At 39.6% G+C, this 21,052-nt stretch overlaps 1 protein-coding gene across 5 annotated transcripts in view; it reads right to left on the reverse strand.

Annotated features, from left to right (window-relative positions):
• Nucleotides 1-3,609: 3,609 nt before the first annotated feature.
• The window catches only part of LOC117529468 (calcium/calmodulin-dependent protein kinase kinase 2-like), a 53,958-nt gene continuing 36,515 nt past the window's right edge, over nucleotides 3,610-21,052 (reverse strand). Inside the window, exons 6-18 of one of the 5 annotated variants that reach the window (XM_034192266.1) lie at nucleotides 19,771-19,822; nucleotides 19,493-19,626; nucleotides 16,763-16,799; nucleotides 16,616-16,637; nucleotides 16,437-16,525; nucleotides 11,649-11,848; nucleotides 11,369-11,422; nucleotides 11,181-11,254; nucleotides 10,980-11,067; nucleotides 8,289-8,420; nucleotides 6,756-6,859; nucleotides 4,374-4,451; nucleotides 3,610-4,017 (exon numbers count right to left, since the gene is read on the reverse strand). In XM_034192266.1, the coding sequence (XP_034048157.1) occupies nucleotides 4,379-4,451; nucleotides 6,756-6,859; nucleotides 8,289-8,420; nucleotides 10,980-11,067; nucleotides 11,181-11,254; nucleotides 11,369-11,422; nucleotides 11,649-11,848; nucleotides 16,437-16,525; nucleotides 16,616-16,637; nucleotides 16,763-16,799; nucleotides 19,493-19,626; nucleotides 19,771-19,822 (1,059 nt within the window). In that variant the 3' untranslated portion in view covers nucleotides 3,610-4,017; nucleotides 4,374-4,378. Of the gene's footprint in view, nucleotides 4,452-6,755; nucleotides 6,860-8,288; nucleotides 8,421-10,979; nucleotides 11,068-11,180; nucleotides 11,255-11,368; nucleotides 11,423-11,648; nucleotides 11,849-16,436; nucleotides 16,526-16,615; nucleotides 16,638-16,762; nucleotides 16,800-19,492; nucleotides 19,627-19,770; nucleotides 19,823-21,052 lie in introns of all 5 variants that reach the window. The other 4 variants (XM_034192265.1, XM_034192268.1, XM_034192267.1 and 1 more) reach the window with 4 other exon arrangements.

Here is a 21,052-nt window from a genome sequence, read left to right on the forward strand (position 1 = left end):
AGAACACGTGTTTTTATATAACGGCTGAGTGGATTCTTGTCATTTGATTGGTGATTTTATGTCACATGACATGGATTATTCGTCCCATTTGTGGTGCATTGCATTTACAGTGCAATTTGGTTCCATACGTTGGTACCATTGCACCCTGCGCAGACAAACACACACACACGCACGCACATACACTGGCACACAACAGGCATGCACACATAAACCAAATCCACTGCGCTGTAAGCTGTCTGACGTCTTTTTTTTTTTTTTCGCTGCACTGAGGAAATAGTCTTTTTTTGGTAGTACACGCACGCATGCGCACGCTCACACAAGCCGGGTGGCGCTTAGCTTTAAAACAAACACGGCGGAGTTGGTTTTGCTGACGGATGACGATTTGATGCACGGCATGGCAGACGGACTTCATTGTCAGAATTATTTTTGGACTGCTATTTAAAGTTCATGTTGGATTGTTGATATCAAAGCAGCAGTGACGCCCCAAAGCTGGATTAATTTCTGATGTTATTTTTTTCGTTGCACTGACAAGGTACCAAAATGTAAGTCCCTTTTCTGTTGTTTGTAAATTAATATAATATAAAATGACAAGGATCTATTTTAGCTGTTATATAAAACAAATAATAAATGTTTTTACATTCTTTCAATGGAACGAATATTTAATTCAGTGAAAGCTGGAACAAACCATTCAACAAGGCCTCATTGAATGAATTGTTCCAGCTTTCACCTCATAAAATATTCGTCCCATTGAATTCATAAACATTCATTATTTGTATAATAGTGCAGACTTCCAACTTAAATCAACAAGTTGAACAAAACTATTGCATTAACTAACGATTTGAAAATTAGACTTTTTTTAAAGTCTCTCCATTTTCATAGCCCACAAGTAACTGGACACACTAACATAATTCTAAATATAAGGATTAAATCATCATTTTTATAAACAGTTTTCTCTGTACATGACAGGATGAACACATGAACATTTCCAAGCCAATGTGTCTCAGACATCATTAAAGCTATAGAGCCACCCACTTTTCACTAAACTGACAAAATTTAGTTTCTCCCAAAATCCAAGCATTATAATCTCGCTTTATTTATTTTTTTATTTATTGTAAAATTAAAGCTCATTTTAATCAAGAGAGAATATTTATCTAGGGAGAATCCCATAACAAATATTTTATTTTCTTTTTAAATGTCATCTGCAGGAGGACATGTGCGTGCGCATGCATGACCTTTTGAAAAGACCGGAAGTATCAAATGTCCTCATTTATATGAGGAGGTAAATTTCCAAGAGTACGTAAATCATTATTACAATAATGTCAGCTCAGTGGAGGTCTGTCTTTATCTAATTTGATGTTTTATTACTGGGCAGCTAACATTTAAAAAATACATTTACTGGCTAAAAGATCCTGATACAACTTAGTGTCAGAAGTTCAGTTGTGTTTGTCCATCTCTCTCCCAGCCTTATTATTTTCGCCTCTCGCTGTGTCCCTGTCTTGGTACACAGATAATCCTTTTGTACTTGCCTCTCTGAAAACATGGTATCTTTTTCGACTTCACTTCAAATGTGTTTCTGGTTCTGCTCTTGACCCTATATGTAATAATGACCTCTTTCCTCACCCCTTCTTAGACACTGCAATTCATCTATGGGATAAGAAGGGCATCAAAAGTTTCTGTGACCTTTTTAGGGATAACTTTCTTAATTTTACTGATATGTCTTCCTTATATGGCTTGCCCTCGTCTCATTTATTTATTTATTGCCCCAAACTTCAGCTATTTTCAATTCCTTATTTTGATGTTATCTCTCACGTTCTTGGCATCAGGCTAGAGCCTTGTCTGCTGATCGCTATTTTTGGATTTCCTGGAGTCCCCATTGTGTTTCCTTACTAACTCGCAGGCAGATGTAATTGCCTTTACCTCATTGCTAGCACAACACAGAATATTATTATCCTGGAAAGCTCCACGTCACCCACCAATTTCTTTATGGTTGAAACCTTGTGTTTTGTTCTTGTTTTTTTTTTAACTTGGAAAAAAAAAAAAAATCTAGTTTCGACTCAGGGAGGGCTGATGGGTTTCTAAAACTGTGGCAAACTTGTATAAATTATCTTGGATCATTGAAAACTTTTGGACCTGATTAAGCTGATTGTCATGGGTGTGTGGCTTGTTTTTTTTATTATTATTTATATTGTTGTTTCATGAGGACTGTGGTTGGTTTGTTAGGATTGGATGTTCGAGTTGTAGCACGTTTGATTTAGTTTTAGTTGTGTTTGTACTTTTGATGCAGATGTGCTGGTGTTTGGTTTCTTATTTAAAAATAAATAAATGTTTTTTTTTTGTTTTGTTTTTAACGGAAGTTACCTTGATGCGATGCGTGATGCTGATGTCCGTAAAATGTCTTGTAAATCACGCCAGAGATGTTATCAGATTACAAAAACAGTGTTTTTCCTTTTAGAAGTGTTAATTTCTTGCTAGCTTTTACATAATATGTTGTGTGGGAACTATCTTAGATTTACACATAAACACCAAGGTTTCGGAGCATTTTCTACAATTCTGGAGTTGGAGCCTGAGTGAGATGCGCCAGTATACGTCACTGTACCCCTCTACTCTGGCTGCTACCGTGTGCTTTCCATAATGTTTTGCGCAAGTCTAGGGAAGCCCCCACATCATCTATGCCGTCACTGGCTGTCTCAACTGTCGCTGCTGTAAGTAGATCAAGGCCGTCTGTTCTTTTGAAAATTTACCTTTCAGGAGAATTTTACATATGAATTTTGATCATATTGGTAATGTCACATTATAAATACCCTACCTAAAGGCTAATAAATAAAATTATAGTGGTGCCAGTAAAAATTCTTTTTATGCCTTAAATCTTAAAAAAGCTCAGTGGCCCTATACCTTTAAAAAAGACTAACAGCATGGTACTCTATGGTAAATATGCTTGGAGTAGGAAGTTGTCAAAAACTGAGTTACCATGTAAGAATGTACACTAGTGAGAGAAGCCACCAAGACAACTCTATGCAGTTTCTCCAGTTACAGCCACAGAAACCTACATCCTCAGTTGTCAAGAATCTCTTGGCCTTCCCTCACCTCATTGGTTTTAGAGAACTGCTTACTCCAAATAGATTTACTATACAAGAGTAAAGTGTTCCTCAGTGATTTATGTAAATTAATTCATGACATATTCTGTGCCTTTGAAATGTTCATGTCTCCATCCCATGACTTGACTAAATAAAACCAAAATCCTTTTATTTAGAATTTAGAATAGAGAGACTATATATGAAAATGGCTGTAATTCCTAAATGGTGATTTTTTTTTTAAACCCCTTGAATTAAAGTTGAAAGTCATCACTACAAGCCCATCACAACAGTGTTACCTCATTTCCATTGTGGTGGTGTACAGAGGCAAAAAAAAAAAATAAATAAATAAATGTGTCACTGTCCAAATACTTATGGACTTGAATGTATACTATGCATTATTGCATACGTTGACTACTTTCTCATACTCAATGGGACGTTTAATGCCTTTAGTAATTTTCTTGTAGATGTTTAACTTTAATGACACCAAAAGAAACCATGTTACTATTCATTTAATAAGAAAATTCTCAATGTTTTTTTGCTATTTTTATGAAGTGGTGAAGACATGTGTCCAAAGCCCATCATATGAACATTTGTAAAGCTTTGCATGGCTTTAATAAGAAATAATGGGAGACATAAACCATTGAACAGATGGAAAACTTCAAAAAGGTTATGTGATGAGTTTGTAGATATTATAAATACTGTATGTAGCTTATAGTAAGTTATTTGCACTGGGACAAAAAACATGCTTTTGTCTTTTCAATTTCAGATAAACTGTACAAAGTCCTCACTCTAAAATATGTTACAAAACTGGCCACTGCTTCTCTGAAGCAGACAATCACTGTCAAGAAACATGTTCTCGTGAAGCAAATATCAAGGTGATGATTGAGGCCGTCACAGACAGACAACCTTCGCTCCCCGTTGACCATCACTGCGCCCTGTAAACCTGAAATCATTGTCAAGTAAAGATGAGGAGAAACAAGTGGTTAAAATCACAACAAAACACCAGACTGTACAGTTGAAGCCTGAGACAGAGCATGCTGGGAATATAAACGCATGCAGGATAGGAGGAGGGAAGGGAGTCGGCGGTGAGAGCCGAAGACACGTTCAAGATTCCAGACAATTCTACGTCATAGTCCCAAATCCTACATCCTCAGACCAAGCCTTCCACACAGACAGAAGAACATTTTTAAAATGCTGCCACAGTTTGTCCACCTGAAAGAAAACGTGTAGGCTGGCAGTATAAAACTGTGAGTAAAGGGCCGTCAAGCTGTGTGACTGCAGGCAGTGTGCTTAATAAACCTGCATCAGGAAAGAGCCTGATCCTCTCCCACGTAGGGCAGATCCACATGCCTCCTGGCATCCCCGCCTTCCTGTTTCCTAAGTAACACAGCAGAGACACAGAGTCCATCACAGCCAGCCTCAGTCACCATGCACAGAAACCAGCAATCTACTGCAGCACTCGTTTAAGGGGGAAGAAAACAATCTAAACAATGTAAAATAATTTATAACAGATACACAACGTTAAAAGAAAAGAAGATGATATTTTACATGATGGTGGGTTCCAACCAAATGACTATTTTAGGAACAGAATTCACTTAATCAACAACATTAGTCACATTAAAAACCAAGAGAAGTCCTATTAAAAAAATAAGAAAAAGGGAAAATGGCACTGCGTTTTTCCGATCTTTAAAGCACAGTAGTCACCAGTGGTGGGCACAGTTCCGCTAATCCGCTAACCGCTAATTATCAAAGCTAACTTTTTTGTTAGCAGATTAGCTTTTCAGCTAACTTCAAAAACCATCAATGGACTTATTAGCTTCCACTAAATTTAGGTCGCTAATGTTTTATTTGCTGGCATAGTAAGTAAAGCCGAACGGTCAAAAACATTTATAAACCCTAAAATCACACGTTAATTCTTCTCTGTTGTGTTTTGCAGCAGTCAGGCAGCTGTGAGGAACTGAGCTCAACCCGACCCCAGCACACGGGACCTGGCCGCCTGGCTGCTACAAAAAACAACCAAAAAAAAAAAGTTATTTTCACTGACAGCATACAAAGTTCCTGACGTGAGGCAGAAATCATGAAAAGCAAAGCAGGTTTGACTTATGGTCTGATTTAAAAATCAAACTAATTCCAGACAGTTTATTTATATTAACATTAACTGTCATTTTTACAACGTCAAAATATCAGAAATACCTCTTAGTTTTAAAGTAATGCACTAATTCTAAATGTTTGAGCATTAAAACTCACAGATGCCCAGAGGCATTATGGGAAATTGAGTCTCCTCATCACTGGTTAGTTAGTTAACGTGTTGGTTTTTACAAATAAATTGATATTTTCACTTTGTAAAAATGACAGTTAACATTAATATAAATAAACCGTCCGGAATTAGTTTGGTTTTTAAGTCAAACCATAAGTCAAACCTGCTTTGCTTTTCATGACTTCTGCCTCACGTCAGGGGCTTTGTATGCTGTTCATGAAAATGACTCTTCCTTACAGCAGTAAGCAGTGAGCAGGGCACACAAAGACAGGAATGCTGACTCATTGTTTGTGTTGGGTTTCTGATCGCCTTTGATTCTATTCAAAAGCATTGGCGGTGCTTAAACCCAAAACTGGCTTGTCAGCAGCTGACAGTGTACCAGAGTCAATACAGAAAGTTAGCACTTATCGGTTAGCTGTAGCTTCCACTAATTTTTATTTTTTATTAGTTTATTGTTATAAAAGCTAACTTTTCAGTTAGCAGATTAGCGGTTATCGAAGCTCACTTTTTGGTTAGCTGTGCCCACCACTGGTAGTCACTAATGCATTTTGGCAATTTATGACTACTTATAAACACATATGGCTGGTGATATCACGTGGGACCTCAAAGTAATTTAAAACTCACATTGCCTTTTCAAAAAAAAAAAAAAAAAAAAAAAAAAAAAAGGGAACCCAGGTTCAAAACCCAGTCTGGGTGACCCTTGCTGCATGCCTCTTTCCATCTGCTTCTCTACTGCCTGTCTCTCACACCATTTTTACAAAAAAGGCTGAGAAATACTCCAAAAAGATATATTTAAAGAAAAAAAAAATACTGACTGGGGCTAACCTCTAAGACTGATGCACATCTTGTAAGTTCATTCCAGTTCATTGCTTCCCAAATTAATTTTTCAAAGAGATCTTGCAAATGAACCAATCGTCAAAGGCGAACAGTGTACTCAGAGGCTTGAATGCTGACAATGCCTTAATATGACAATTGTTGCAAAATAAGGGAAGATATCCTTAATGTGAATATAATCAGCCTTTTGCAAGCACCCCAGACATGAATCACCACATAATATTATCATAAATGGCTCATGCAAAAATATCTACCATATTACAGCAACAAATATGATGCACAAATTCGTGACTAGTGAGTTACTGCAGTTACAGGTGCTAAAGTGTTTTTTACTGTTTTAGCTGTACTGTAAGTGGGAGGCTTTAGCACCATCGTAAAGCGACTAAAGTTTGGTTACAGTGACTGCAGCGGTATCTGTCTTCACCTATTCTGTCTTTCCTTGAAGGCAAGAGAAGAACGATAAGCGCCTGCTCGACAAACATAGCTGGGAATACTCAGGTCAAGAGGACAGTACTGACAGCATGCTGCTACTTTGACTTTGCACATTTTTCAGTTCAGACAGAGTTCAGAGTCTCTCAATGGATGCTTACGTGAGCGTTTGTCCTGGAGCGCACACGCCGCTACGGTCCTCCTTACGGGCCCAGTCAAAGGGATTTCCAAAGGAACGCTTTCTCAGCATGGTTCTCACCAGGATCTGCAAACAAACAAATGGTTCATACAAACGTAAAAAAATAAAACATTGAAAAGTCCAAAAGGCTCCAGGTTCATTCTAAACGAGAATGCAGTCAAAAGGCTCAGCTTCACACATATGAAGGGTTCCGTCTGATGCAACGACAGTCACATAATTCATTGTTTTGAACATCACTGTGTTCATGTAGGATTTTCGACTGAGCGCCAGCAGCTTTTTTCTTATTACACTAAATGAGGACTGAGCGTATGCGGCTCCAGAGAGTGCTTCACCTTCTTCATCGGGCTGCTCTGACTGCTTATGTTGAAAATTTCTAAACTTTTCATTGCAGCGCTTCTCAGACAACCAATTAGATGGGGGAAACCTTTTCACCCTAACAACCAAGAAAGCACCAGAAGCAGCTTGTCTAGTGCTGTGCTCCACACCCACACAGATTGTTAGAGAGACAAAGAGATGTTGTCTCCTGAGAGAGGGGGCAACCTGGCAACCAGCAGACTGTCTCTTAGAGATGATAACACTTTTTTTTCTGTCTTAGAAATTAATGCAACATCTTAATGTCTATAGAGTATGTTTTTGCTATAATCCGTCCACCACTGGATCCGAAAGGAGAAGACGAACAAGAAGTGTTATCGTCCGCTCGACACAAACACAAAACGTTAATATTATTTTATTTTATTTCTTTGTGGCTGACGGTATCGCCAAGACTCAGTGGAAGAGAGGAGCTCTCACGGTGCAGCTGTGTACAGAGGGACGTTTCTTCACCGTTTAGATTGTTTTGGATAACCTCAGGAAGATTTTTTTTTCAGATGAATCCCACTGAAATTAACAGGTAAGAATTTATATTTACTACATGTATTTTACTCTGCCAATCAATGCATTAATGGATGTATTTCAGTTGTTTAAGCCGCAAGGGTTGAAAGCGTGTGAAAAAGCAGCAGCTTTTAGTTCGTAAATGACGGTGTATCTAATACCGAGATAAACTGTGACTTCTAATACTGTGTTTTACTGCTTTTGAAAGATGATGACAGTGTTTGGGGTTTCATTTTTTTATTCATTAATTTTTCATGCGTTCTTGTGTGTTTGTGATCCTTGAATTTACCCAGCAGCCCCTGCGGCTCTTAAAGTGAAACTGGTTTATCAGAAGCCGACAGTGTCATCTGATGTAGCCGCATCTGAATCAATACTAAAAGTTATCGGTTATCTGTAAAAAAAGGTAAATTTTTTTTAGCAGTTTATCGTCATAACGTTTCAGTTATTAGATTAATGGTAATCGAAGCTAACTTTTGGTTAGCTGTGCCCACCACTGTGTAATGTGACCGACTGTAGCTAAAGTGAAATGATGGAATGTCATAACTGCACTTTAAGACACCAGTAGTGAAAATAAACTTTATGCCAAAAGCTTTACATAAAATAAATACATAACCTAATGACTCACCACGGTGGCCAAGCTCGGGATATGCTTAACGGAATTTTCCACCTCTTCCTCGGTCACCTCAATCAAGGTACAACAGTTGTCATCTTCTGGGGGGAGCGGCTCGGCACCGTGCCTCGTCACCCACGGGTGCACCTGAAAATAAGCACAAAGACACGAAAAGTGAAAAGCTTGTATTCCGTTTGCCTTGCATGCAGCATGCAGTATTATTTAGAAGCACATTGCAATTTATATATTCTGTGCTCATGCACAATGTGCATGGTCATATTATATAACAACAGTCAAAGAAAGACTAATGTTCATACAAGTGAAGAGAAAAGGCAACATTACATTAGTTTTGTTTTTTGTTTTCCAACACAGATTTTGTTTGTAGAATTAACGTTGGTGTTACACCCTGAAAATTCACAATAGAATTAAAACAGACTGACTTTTAAAATGTGGTGTTACAGGGCCAAGAGAAGGTTCAGGTGCACTACAACTTATATTTTCATTCACTGCATTTAGCTTCAGCACAGAATTAAGCCCTGATCCCACAAAATAATGAAGGATGAATAATGAGCCACAATGGTTTTATTTTTACTACACGAGGGTTTATTCAACTATCATGGGAGAATGGTGCCTCTGAGAGGCTCTTTAGAGGCAGTATCTTCAGTTAACAAGGCTCATCTCTGAGCGTGGCGCTAATTTCAAGATGTTCAAAATTTATCAACAACAGCGTGGGGCAGTTTGTGTACGAGTTACTACAACTAACGAAGATTATAGAGGCATGTGTGTGGTGCAGACAAGGCTGTAAAAGCCCATTATCCGAGCGCCTGGCAGCTACGAGGGACCAGAGAGGCTATTTTTGGAGCGGCTGCCCCCTTGCGCACAATTCCACCTGCTTTGTGCACCAGACGCTGTAGCAGATTAATCATTTTCTGGCAAACCTTGGATGTTGAAAACACCTCTAATCATTTTTATAATCACAGAAGACCGTTTCATCTGGATGCTTTTTTTCCTGTCCTGCTCCATGAGGAACGTATTTTGGAACAGCTTAAAGATAACTTATAGCTTGGTAAAACAGTTGCATGTTCATTCCTAGCTGTAAAAGCATGTTTATGATAGATTTAATATGTTGTTATAATGGATCAGATGAGCTCTGCTGTTTGTGTGCACTGACGCAGTGACTCGTGCTCAAAAGGAGCAATTAGGCAGAACGCCAACTCGCAAAAGAGTGATTTTGCAGTGAATAACAGAGGAACACAAAGTTAAAAGTTGGATCACAGTGTAAAAGTGGCTGTGTGTATAATGCCAGTGAAGCCGCGAGAAGGAGCGCAGAACAAGAGTGCGCAAAAGAGCGATTTTGCAGACACAAAACAAAGTTAAAAGTTGGATCATGGTGACTCTAAGCCATGGAAGAAATAAAGAAATCTTTTTTTGGTAAGTGATCCACAGTTGCGGCAGTGGGTGTATATAATTAAAGCGGCCACCTCATTGTGGTGTCTTTTTCTTTTATTTTGGAAGTGATCCACAGTTGCGGTAGCACGCACTCACTCAGTGCAGCGTCTTTTTTTTGGACTACATTTAAAAAAATGTGACATCTTGAATGGATGCTGTGAATTGAAAACCCACACTTTAAAGGGACCAAGTGTGGGAGGGGTGGAGGTTTGGACCAAACCCACTGCTAAACGTGCACCAACATCGCGTTATCATGGTGCTACATGGATCATATGTGGCTTGACGTGGATCATATGCAGCGACACGAGCCACTCGAAGCTGGACGGGGCTCAAATGGCAGGTCGGTCGTGGCTCACTAGAGGCTGATACCTGGCACATGCGAAGTAGAGAGAGGCACCTTAGTAGTGGATACGTGATAGCTTAAAACGTGGATCATTCTTCAAATAATCACTGACACAACCACGCGTGGCTCATTATTCGTGGCTTATTATTCGGGTGGGACTGAGGCTTTATATGTGTAGTCCACTCTGATTTTCCACAAAATTGAAAAAAATAAATAAAATGTTGCTATCTAGTCATTATAAAGTACCTTTATTTCTGTGATGTATGGTAAAATTACAGCTAATTACAGCTAAGGCAAAGTGTACTCACTGATTCATATTTAGCAAACTAATTAAAAATACTGAAACGGTAACTAACGTTAGTACTGACAGTTGACCTGGACAGTGTTGACTTATGTGTCCAGCAGATATCCTGCAAAACCTTTATGTTCTTCCCAAAAGGATCTCTGGTGGCCTACATTTATTAACAGTGTCTGTCACTTGACTTTCTTTCTCTTTCAGTTTTATGACTTTTTTGTTTCTTTTTCAGTTTCATTCAGAATTGAAGTTCGACCGCATTTCTTTGACTCCATGATGATTACACCAACCACGTTTGCCATTCAAGAGTTGGAAAAGCAGCCCCCATCATCATCCATGCCATCGCTACCAAAGTACGTGATGATGTCTTCACTGTATTTTAATACACTTGGGTCACAATCCTAAACTGCTTCCAGACCAGGCAAATTATGACAATTGTGAATCCTTTTTTTTTTTTAATACAAAAAAGCAAAACTATGGTGGTAAACAAAATCCTTATGACTTAAATGATAAAAAAAATACTGGACGGGACTACACCTATAAATAGCAGCCTAATATTAATTTTTTTTAATGGTATAAATGAGAGATAATTTAGGGAGGGAGGCACTGTTGAATTTACTTTAATCTGTGGGATTGATATTCTGGTCTCTGGATTCTTGTCCAGCATCCTCAGCAGCAAATCTTTGAGATCCTCCGATACGGCAGCACTGTTAAGACAGAATAATCACAACAAGCTACATTTTAAACTAAAAAAAATAAGTAGTTACATAAAAAGAAGCAGTAGTAAAACATGTATTGCTATAGTAAAATTTTTACTGACTGTTCAGGTAATTCCACAGGTTGTGTCTTGATTTTCTGATGAAGACTGAGGATACGTTCATCCATAAAAGGACACTGAATGAAAGAAGATTCATTTTAATAGATGATGAGCAAACATTCAAGGGGGAAAATCACTCCTAGGTCCCTGTACTTATTGTATCGACTGTTTCTGCCAAACCAGAAACTCACCACTCCAAATACGAAGCAATAAAGAGTCACACCCATGGCCCAAACGTCCAAAGCCTAAATGATTAAAAATGACAAGGCATCAGATTAAGTGCATGCAAATGATCTCTTTTCCTACACAAATCTGTTTTATTTTATTTATTTATTTATTGATTGATTTATTTTTTGTGAAAAGAATTTAAAACTAATATTGATTGGTTTATAAATCAATTCAAGAAAAAAATTTCCATCCACTACTGAAAGTCATCCCCAGAGGGTGCTAGTTAGCTAAATTCTTCCTCACCTTCCCAGAGAAATTCTTCCTGGTTTCAGAGAGCGCTTCAGGGGCAAGGAAAGCAGGCGTTCCCACGGTGCTGGTCAGGAGGGCGTCTGCCCCCTCAAACTGGTTACTGACTCCAAAGTCTGCGATCTTAATGTGTCCATCTTCTCCCACCAACAGATTTGAGGGTTTGATGTCTCTGTGGATGATCCTCTGGTAATGCACTAACAAAACAGAAAGACTATTACAGCGACAATGAGGTCATAATTTATTATTTTATTGTGGATGTTGATCTTCTGGCTGCTTTTAGCTGTGATCAAATCAGAAAATCCCTCAAATGACAAAAGTAACTGAAACCCATAAGAAAGCTGAATAACCAGCAAAGTTCTCTCTCACTCGTGCGCGCACACACACACACACACACACACACACACACACACACACACACACACACACACACACACACACACACACACACACACACACACACACACAGTCGCTGCTGACTAAATAGATCCATGGAGTGTGTGTATTTTTGAGACACATCAAGACTTCAGACAGTGTTGCAGGCTTGCCCCTTGAGCTATGATTGCTTACGGGGAGGGAAGACTGACTTTCAGAATCCCTCTCCCACTCCATCCCTCAGTGCTGGTCTCCTAGACAACACTTGGTGCAGCAGCTTTTCTCCAGCACTGAAATGTTTTAAGACCCACCGAGATGATATGGAATGAGCGTGTGGGTGGCCAAGGCAAAGAACAGCACGCATAAATGGATTCTGTACATGGCAGGCTGGAAGGATGGAGGATGAAACTAAAGATGTGCAGACAGTTTGACTATGTTGTGCCCATTTTTATGAAACAAGATCCAAATCAAGGTTGTTATAAAAACAAGAACCCTGTTAAATTTTAGTGATAAGCCACATCCAGTAATTATTCTTCAAACGCTTCAAAATTGTGTGACAGATGTTTTTTTAATTGCTCCTTTTTAAAGGAAGAGCAGAAGATACATCTTTGCCGGTTTTACATTTGTAATGTGCACATAAATGTGATCAAGCAGAGAACCTGTAATCCATGTCAGAATGTAAACTGTCCAAAGATTCACACTAGTTTGTAGATCTCCTACAAAAAAAAATCATGTATCTTACTGGCAACATTAAAAAGGCATAAATAACTTTGTAACTATACTGTATGTAGTAAAATGTATTTAAAGCTACAGCATGTAGGATTTACTGTCATCTAGTGGTGAGGTTGTTAACTGCATTATGCCGCAGTCGCTCAAGGTTTTCGCTTCTTTGGTGACAGGGATTGATGTTCCCTTCATTTGTGATAAGCAAATTCGGATGACGGACTGCCTCAAGTTTAGTGCACATAAACAATGTCAAATGTATACAACCCCTGGCAATAATTATGGAATCACCAGCCTCGGAGGATGTTCATTCAGTTGTTTAATTTTGTAGGAAAAAAGCAGATCACAGACATGACACAAAACTAACTAACCGTTCCAATGAGATTTATAAAGATGACTGCCTGAAGAGAACATGTAAATTTCCACAGTCATTGATGATATGGGGCTGCATGTCAGGTAAAGGCACTGGGGAGATGGCTGTCATTACATCATCAATAAATGCACAAGTTTACGTTGATATTTTGGACACTTTTCTTATCCCATCAATTGAAAGGATGTTTGGGGATGCTGAAATAATTTTTCAAGATGATAATGCATCTTGCCATAGAGCAAAAACTGTGAAAACATTCCTTGCAAAAAGACACATAGGGTCAATGTCATGGCCTGCAAATAGTCTGGATCTTAATCCAACTGAAAATCTTTGGTGGAAGTTGAAGAAAATGGTCCATGACAAGGCTCCAACCTGCAAAGCTGATCTGGCAACAGCAATCAGAGAAAGTTGGAGCCAGATTGATGAAGAGTATTGTTTGTCACTCATTAAGTCCATGCCTCCGAGACTGCAAGCTGTTATAAAAGCCAGAGGTGGTGCAACAAAATACTAGTGATGTGTTGGAGCGTTCTTTTGTTTTTCATGATTCCATAATTTTTTCCTCAGAATTGAGTGATTCCATATTTTTTTTCCTCTGCTTGGTCTAAAAAAGTAACCGTTACTGACTGCCACAATTTTTTTCCCTGATTTCTTATAGTGTTTCTTAAAGCCAGAAAGTTGCCATTTGAAATGACTTTAGTTTTGTGTCATGTCTGTGATCTGCTTTTTTTCTACAAAATTAAACAACTGAATGAACATCCTCCGAGGCTGGTGATTCCATAATTTTTGCCAGGGGTTGTATGTGTTGTCTTTAATTTTGATGTGTGCCATTATTAAGGTAAACAAGTAACAATTGTGGATTAATTGCTGTATTCTGAGGTAATTGGAGTGTAAACATAACTGCCCTTTTTTGGGATCAATAAAGTTGTCTGAAGTGAACATATAATCCTCCATTTCACAAAAATGAGGGCTGTGAAACATGTTAGCCTGCAGTAGCAACCATCAAACAGTGTATAGCGGAGTAACAACTGACTCCTCTTCTTTTTTTTCTAAAGTCTTCCAGCCGCACTGCAAAATACAAAAGGTGGCGTATGCGTGGCTCTTTTGGGCTACTGTATTAACATGGAGGCCTCCATGAGGGGGCCCACCCCCATGTACAGGGTTCTCACCAGGATTTATTCACAGCATGGGGGGGAACTTTGCGGGGTATAGCCACGCGACAGGCATTGCAGACGCGAGGACTGTAGGAGGGTCCGAGGGCATCCCCTCAAGAAAATTTTGAAATTTATAACTATTTCCTGCATTTTGAGTGCCACTTTGTGTTGCTAACTGGGATGTTAAATAACGTGCAACATGTCTTTTCAAAAAGAAGAGGAAACAAAAAAAAGCCCCTATGCTGGTTAAATCACAGCATAGCAGTCCAAATCACAGTATAGGGGCTCCAAATCACAGCAAAGGGGCCCCTATGCTCAACTGTACTGGTGAGAACCATGCATGTAGGTCTGAAGGGCTCATTCTATGATCAGGAAAACACACCAATGTATTATTGCAGGTAATTACACACTAATGAGCATATGGTTATAAATGCTGTATTCCATTTATGCTAATAAATACTGGCCCTAAATCCTACACACTGTAGCTTTATACTGAGGTTCCCCCTCCCAAGAAGGCTGAAACAAAAAGTACTCAGAATGGATCCATGGATCACAAGCCCAGAATATGTTTTAGACACTGACCATGGCTACAAGTACGAGATATTTCTGTGCATATCCAGCAGTAGTAATGAACGCATGCCGCTCCATCACTTTGATAATCTACAGCAGAACCCAGTGGTATTAACAATGTATTGCATTACTACCAATAGAGCCAGTTCATAGTGGCGTAGCTCTATTACCTTTGGTTTTTAACTTTCTGTGACTATGACACGTGCGATCTTGCAGGATTTCTGCCAAAATTCAAGATGTCAACAAGTTCTGCAAAAAGATCAAGTTTTGCTTTAAGAGTTTTTTTTCCTTCAATGAAACCTCTCATACACTCAACAAAAATATAAACGCAACACTTTTGTTTTTGCTCCCATTTTGTATGAGATGAACTCAAAGATCTAAAACGTTTTCCACATACACAATATCACCATTTCCCTCAAATATTGTTCACAAACCAGTCTTAATCTGTGATAGTGAGCACTTCTCCTTTGCTGAGATAATCCATCCCACCTCACAGGTGTGCCATACCAAGATGCTGATTAGACACCATGATTAGTGCACAGGTGTGCCTTAGACTGTCCACAATAAAAGGCCACTCTGAAAGGTGCAGTTGTATCACACAGCACAATGCCACAGATGTCACAAGATTTGAGGGAGCATGCAATTGGCATGCTGACAGCAGGAATGTCAACCAGAGCTGTTGCTCGTGTATTGAATGTTCATTTCTCTACCATAAGCCGTCTCCAAAGGCGTTTCAGAGAATTTGGCAGTACATCCAACCAGCCTCACAACCGCAGACCACGTGTAACCACACCAGCCCAGGACCTCCACATCCAGCATGTTCACCTCCAAGATCGTCTGAGACCAGCCACTCGGACAGCTGCTGAAACAATCGGTGTGCATAACCAAAGAATTTCTGCACAAACTGTCAGAAACCGTCTCAGGGAAGCTCATCTGCATGCTCGTCGTCCTCATCGGGGTCTCGACCTGACTCCAGTTCGTCGTCGCAATTTCGCACAGCCATTGAAGAGGAGTGGACCAACATTCCACAGGCCACAATTGACAACCTGATCAACTCTATGCGAAGGAGATGTGTTGCACTGCATGAGGCAAATGGTGGTCACACCAGATACTGACTGGTATCCCCCCCCAATAAAACAAAACTGCACCTTTCAGAGTGGCCTTTTATTGTGGGCAGTCTAAGGCACACCTGTGCACTAATCATGGTGTCTAATCAGCATCTTGATATGGCACACCTGTGAGGTGGGATGGATTATCTCAGCAAAGGAGAAGTGCTCACTATCACAGATTAAGACTGGTTTGTGAACAATATTTGAGGGAAATGGTGATATTGTGTATGTGGAAAACGTTTTAGATCTTTGAGTTCATCTCATACAAAATAGGAGCAAAACCAAAAGTGTTGCGTTTATATTTTTGTTGAGTATAAATTAATAGTACTGCAATACATTGATCACCGCAAAGTGCTACTGAGTCAGTGTTGGTGCACTGCTGCACAAAAATGTCTCAAAGTGGCAACCACGTGACTCACATTAAAACACTACATTGATGCACAAACACGCTGAGTGGAAAGGAAAAAAAAAAAAATCAAAGACTCACAATACTCAATTCCCCTAAGTAGATCCTGGAAGTAAAAACGAGCTTGGTCCTCACTGAAAGGTTTATCTGTTGGCACCTCCATCACAGCTCTGAACAGACACAATCACGATTAGCCATCACAACTAATGAGATGGAGCTTTCAGTGTTGCCACGATTATTATAAAAGAGGCTCAGCTTACCCTTGTTTGACCAGCTCAAACACTGTGACAGAAAAAGACCAAATTAGTGCTCAACACATTTAGAAATATATATATAGCTTCCCCTCCTCATGAAACCTTTATGTATCACTAAGTTTGTGTAAACATGGTCTGAAAGCCACTACCTACCCATGTACAGATGGTCCTCACCGGGGTCATCCAAAACCTGGCAACAACATGCAATCAAAAGAAGGTAGTGTAAATGAACACATGAAATGCAAAATTGAACAGATTCTGATAAGCTCCAATGAAAATGTAATTTTCGCATACACATGATGTGTCACATTTCTCCTTCTGGAGGACGCAGAAGCTTTTGATGCATTTGGTCTGCTACACAGTCAAAGAAACTCAACGAAGAGAACTGCTCTCACTCAAATTTAAACAAACTTGTTTAAATAATTTTATATGGAAATAAAGTAGATATTCTACAACCCCTGGCAAAAATTATGGAATCACTGGCCTCGGAGGATGTTCATTCAGTTGTTTAATTTTGTAGAAAAAAAGCAGATCACAGACATGACACAAAACTAAAGTCATTTCAAATGGCAACTTTCTGGCTTTAAGAAACACTATAAGAAATCAGGAAAAAAATTGTGGCAGTCAGTAACGGTTACTTTTTTAGACCAAGCAGAGGGAAAAAAATATGGACTCATTCAATTCTGAGGAAAAAATTATGGAATCATGAAAAACAAAAGAACGCTCCGACACATCACTAGTATTTTGTTGCACCACCTCTGGCTTTTATAACAGCTTGCAGTCTCTGAAGCATGGACTTAATGAGTGACAAACAGTACTCTTCATCAATCTGGCTCCAACTTTCTCTGATTGCTGTTGCCAGATCAGTTTTGCAGGTTGGAGCCTTGTCATGGACCATTTTCTTCAACTTCCACCAAAGATTTTCAATTGGATTAAGATCCGGACTATTTGCAGGCCATGACATTGACCCTATGTGTCTTTTTGCAAGGAATGTTTTCACAGTTTTTGCTCTATGGCAAGATGCATTATCATCTTGAAAAATTATTTCAGCATCCCCAAACATCCTTTCAATTGATGGGATAAGAAAAGTGTCCAAAATATCAACGTAAACTTGTGCATTTATTGATGATGTAATGACAGCCATCTCCCCAGTGCCTTTACCTGACATGCAGCCCCATATCATCAATGACTGTGGAAATTTACATGTTCTCTTCAGGCAGTCATCTTTATAAATCTCATTGGAACGGCACCAAACAAAAGTTTCACCATCATCACCTTGCCCAATGCAGATTCGAGATTCATCACTGAATATGACTTTCATCCAGTCATCCACAGTCCACGATTGCTTTTCCTTAGCCCATTGTAACCTTGTTTTTTTCTGTTCAGGTGTTAATGATGGCTTTCGTTTAGCTTTTCTGTATGTAAATCCCATTTCCTTTATGTGGTTTTTTACAGTTCGGTCACAGACGCTGACTCCAGTTTCCTCCCATTCGTTCCTCATTTGTTTTGTTGTGCATTTTCGATTTTTGAGACATATTGCTTTAAGTTTTCTGTCTCGACGCTTTGATGTCTTCCTTGGTCTACCAGTATGTTTGCCTTTAACAACCTTCCCATGTTGTTTGTATTTGGTCCAGAGTTTAGACACAGCTGACTGTGAACAACCAACATCTTTTGCAACATTACATGATGATTTACCCTATTTTAAGAGTTTGATAATCCTCTCCTTTGTTTCAGTTGACATCTCTCGTGTTGGAGCCATGATTCATATCAGTCCACTTGGTGCAACAGCTCTCCAAGGTGTAATCACTCCTTTTTAGATGCAGACTAACGAGCAGATCTGATATAATGCAGGTGTTAATTTTGGGGATGAAAATTTACAGGGTGATTCCATAATTTATTCCTCAGAATTGAGTGAGTCCATATTTTTTTCCCTCTGCTTGGTCTAATAAAGTAACCGTTACTGACTGTCACAATTTTTTTTCCTGATTTCTTATAGTGTTTCTTAAAGCCAGAAAGTTGCCATTTGAAATGACTTTAGTTTTGTGTCATGTCTGTGATCTGCTTTTTTTCTACAAAATTAAACAATTGAATGAACATCCTCCGAGGCCGGTGATTCCATAATTATTGCCAGGGGTTGTAAATAAATTAAAACACATTGTTTGATAAAATGAAATATATGTCACATGGGAAAATTGAGTTTGAAAGTTTATACAAGTGATTAGCAGGGCAAGCATGGGATTAACGGGGTCAGTCAGTCAGTGGGTCTGCAAAAAAAGTTACTGAAAATAACTGTAAAAATTACTGAACATTCAATTATGAAATTTTAAGAGCTGATGGATACAAATAAGCCTCCTATTTTGGGCCCCATTAGCATCTTTTAACATACACAATGACCAAAACTTCAAATAAAAACAGGCCTATCAAACTGCCATGAAGCCTTCTAGCCAACTGACAGGATTTTGTGGCCACTAAGGACACTGCTGCTTCTTAGCAAAGGTACATGTACACATGAACGTATGTGTGTACCTGTGTAAAAAAAACAAAACAAAAAGGTACGCTCATCTGATACCTGACAGGTGCTTTGGAGTCCATTTTAGGTTGGGTCAAACTTTTGTGTACCCATCTTAAATAACACTGCCTCTGTGAGCCAAAATATGATTTTAGATCTCCTTGATCTCGTGACCTAAATAACATCCTTCCACTGTAGCTATGATGATTGTCCTCCATACTGTGACTATCCATATTCCACGTTTCGTTGATTTGGGCCCAAGGGTCTTGGAGATATGTTCAACTGGATGGTGCTCTTGACTATATCCCCATTGATGTTTCATTCGGTTGGTCAGGGGAAAATAAACCTGGCATAAATGTGTTAACAGCACTCACCTCTACTAGCTTGACTACATTATGATGATCCAGCTTTTTCAGGATGGCAATCTCTTGATAGACCCTCTCCAGGGGTCCTTTAGGCTGAGGGGGACCCTCAGGACCTCCTTTTGCTCCACGAGGGGGAGGTCTCCCTGGGAACGGAGAGGCATAATAGGGGTGTATGTGGGAGAGGAAAGGTGAGCAGATTCTGCTGTCTGATATTAGCTATGAATATTACTGTTGTGTGTCTATGCACCACTGGAGTGTTAACCATCTGGAACTGGCTTGAGACTTACGAGGAAAACCTGCCTGTCTCATCAGCCTCTTCTTGGACAACACCTTCATAGCCTACAAGAGAGAGTGAGTGACTGTGATTAAGATTGGAGAGATAATGACAAAGAAAGTTCATGGCCCAAGCAGGTTTTCATTATCACTAAACAATTCTTACACTCCTCAGTATACCACAACCTACACAAGAACGTATGGTTGCCATGCCAGGCGGCAGCTATAGCTGAGTCTGGGTCAAAGAAGGGGTCAATACTTAAAAATACACCAGTCATTTCAAAAAGTATACCATATTGTTTGTCTGATCATAAAAATAAAAAAAGGTGTAGTTTGGACTATCTATGACTTAATGTAAAAGTCCCTTCAGCTGCTCCCTTGTTTTCACTCGGGGTTGCCACAGCAGATCTGAGGTGGATCTACATGATTTGGCACATGTTTTACACCGGATGCCCTTCCTCACGCAACTCCACATTAAATGGAGAAATGTGGCAGGGGTGGGGTTTCAACCAAGCGCACTAACCACTTGACCACCACCCCTGCTACTATCTATGTTGTTGTTGGTCATTCAGCTGCTCCCGGTTTTTGTTCGGGGTCGCCACAGCGGACACAGCCAGATCCGCATTGGTAAATGGCACAGGTTTTACGCCGTATGCCCTTCCTGATGCAACTCCAGTTTTACCTGGAGAAACACACACAGCCGCTGGTGTTCCAAAGAGGTCTCCCATCCAAGTACTAACCAGATCCTGCTCTGCTGAGCTTCTGAGATTTGACGGGATCAGGCTGACACAGAGCAGACCGGCTGCACTATCTATGACTGAATGTCATAGGGTAAAAACAGCAAAAATGGTGACAGGTCAATTTCTGTTTGTACAGGTATCCAAAATTAGGCAGAGGTGGTGGCCTAGCGGTGAAGTGCACTTATTTTCAGTGCAGAAAATTCCTAGTTCAAACCCCACCCCTGCCCATTCTCTATGTAATATGGAGTTGCGTCAAGGGCATCCGGTGTAAAACTTGTGCTAAATCAACATGCAGATCCACCTCAGATCTGCAGTGGAAAAACAAGGGAACAGCCGAAGGGACTTACTCACAGGCGTCAAAAGTTATATGTTCCGTACCATCCAATCATTTTGTAATTTGGGGTTGTAGCTTTGCGCTGCGCAAGAACTGATCACTTCTACTACTTCTGACCCATTCAGTGGCTTTCTTTTTAAACATGATTTCAGAATAGAGAACCTCTGCCAAATGAAACAATTTCCTTTTCTCCACCTCTCAGTTGACAATGTCAATTTTACA

The sequence above is a fragment of the Thalassophryne amazonica genome, chromosome 17 (assembly GCF_902500255.1).
Source record: "Thalassophryne amazonica chromosome 17, fThaAma1.1, whole genome shotgun sequence".
Lineage (NCBI taxonomy): Eukaryota > Metazoa > Chordata > Actinopteri > Batrachoidiformes > Batrachoididae > Thalassophryne > Thalassophryne amazonica.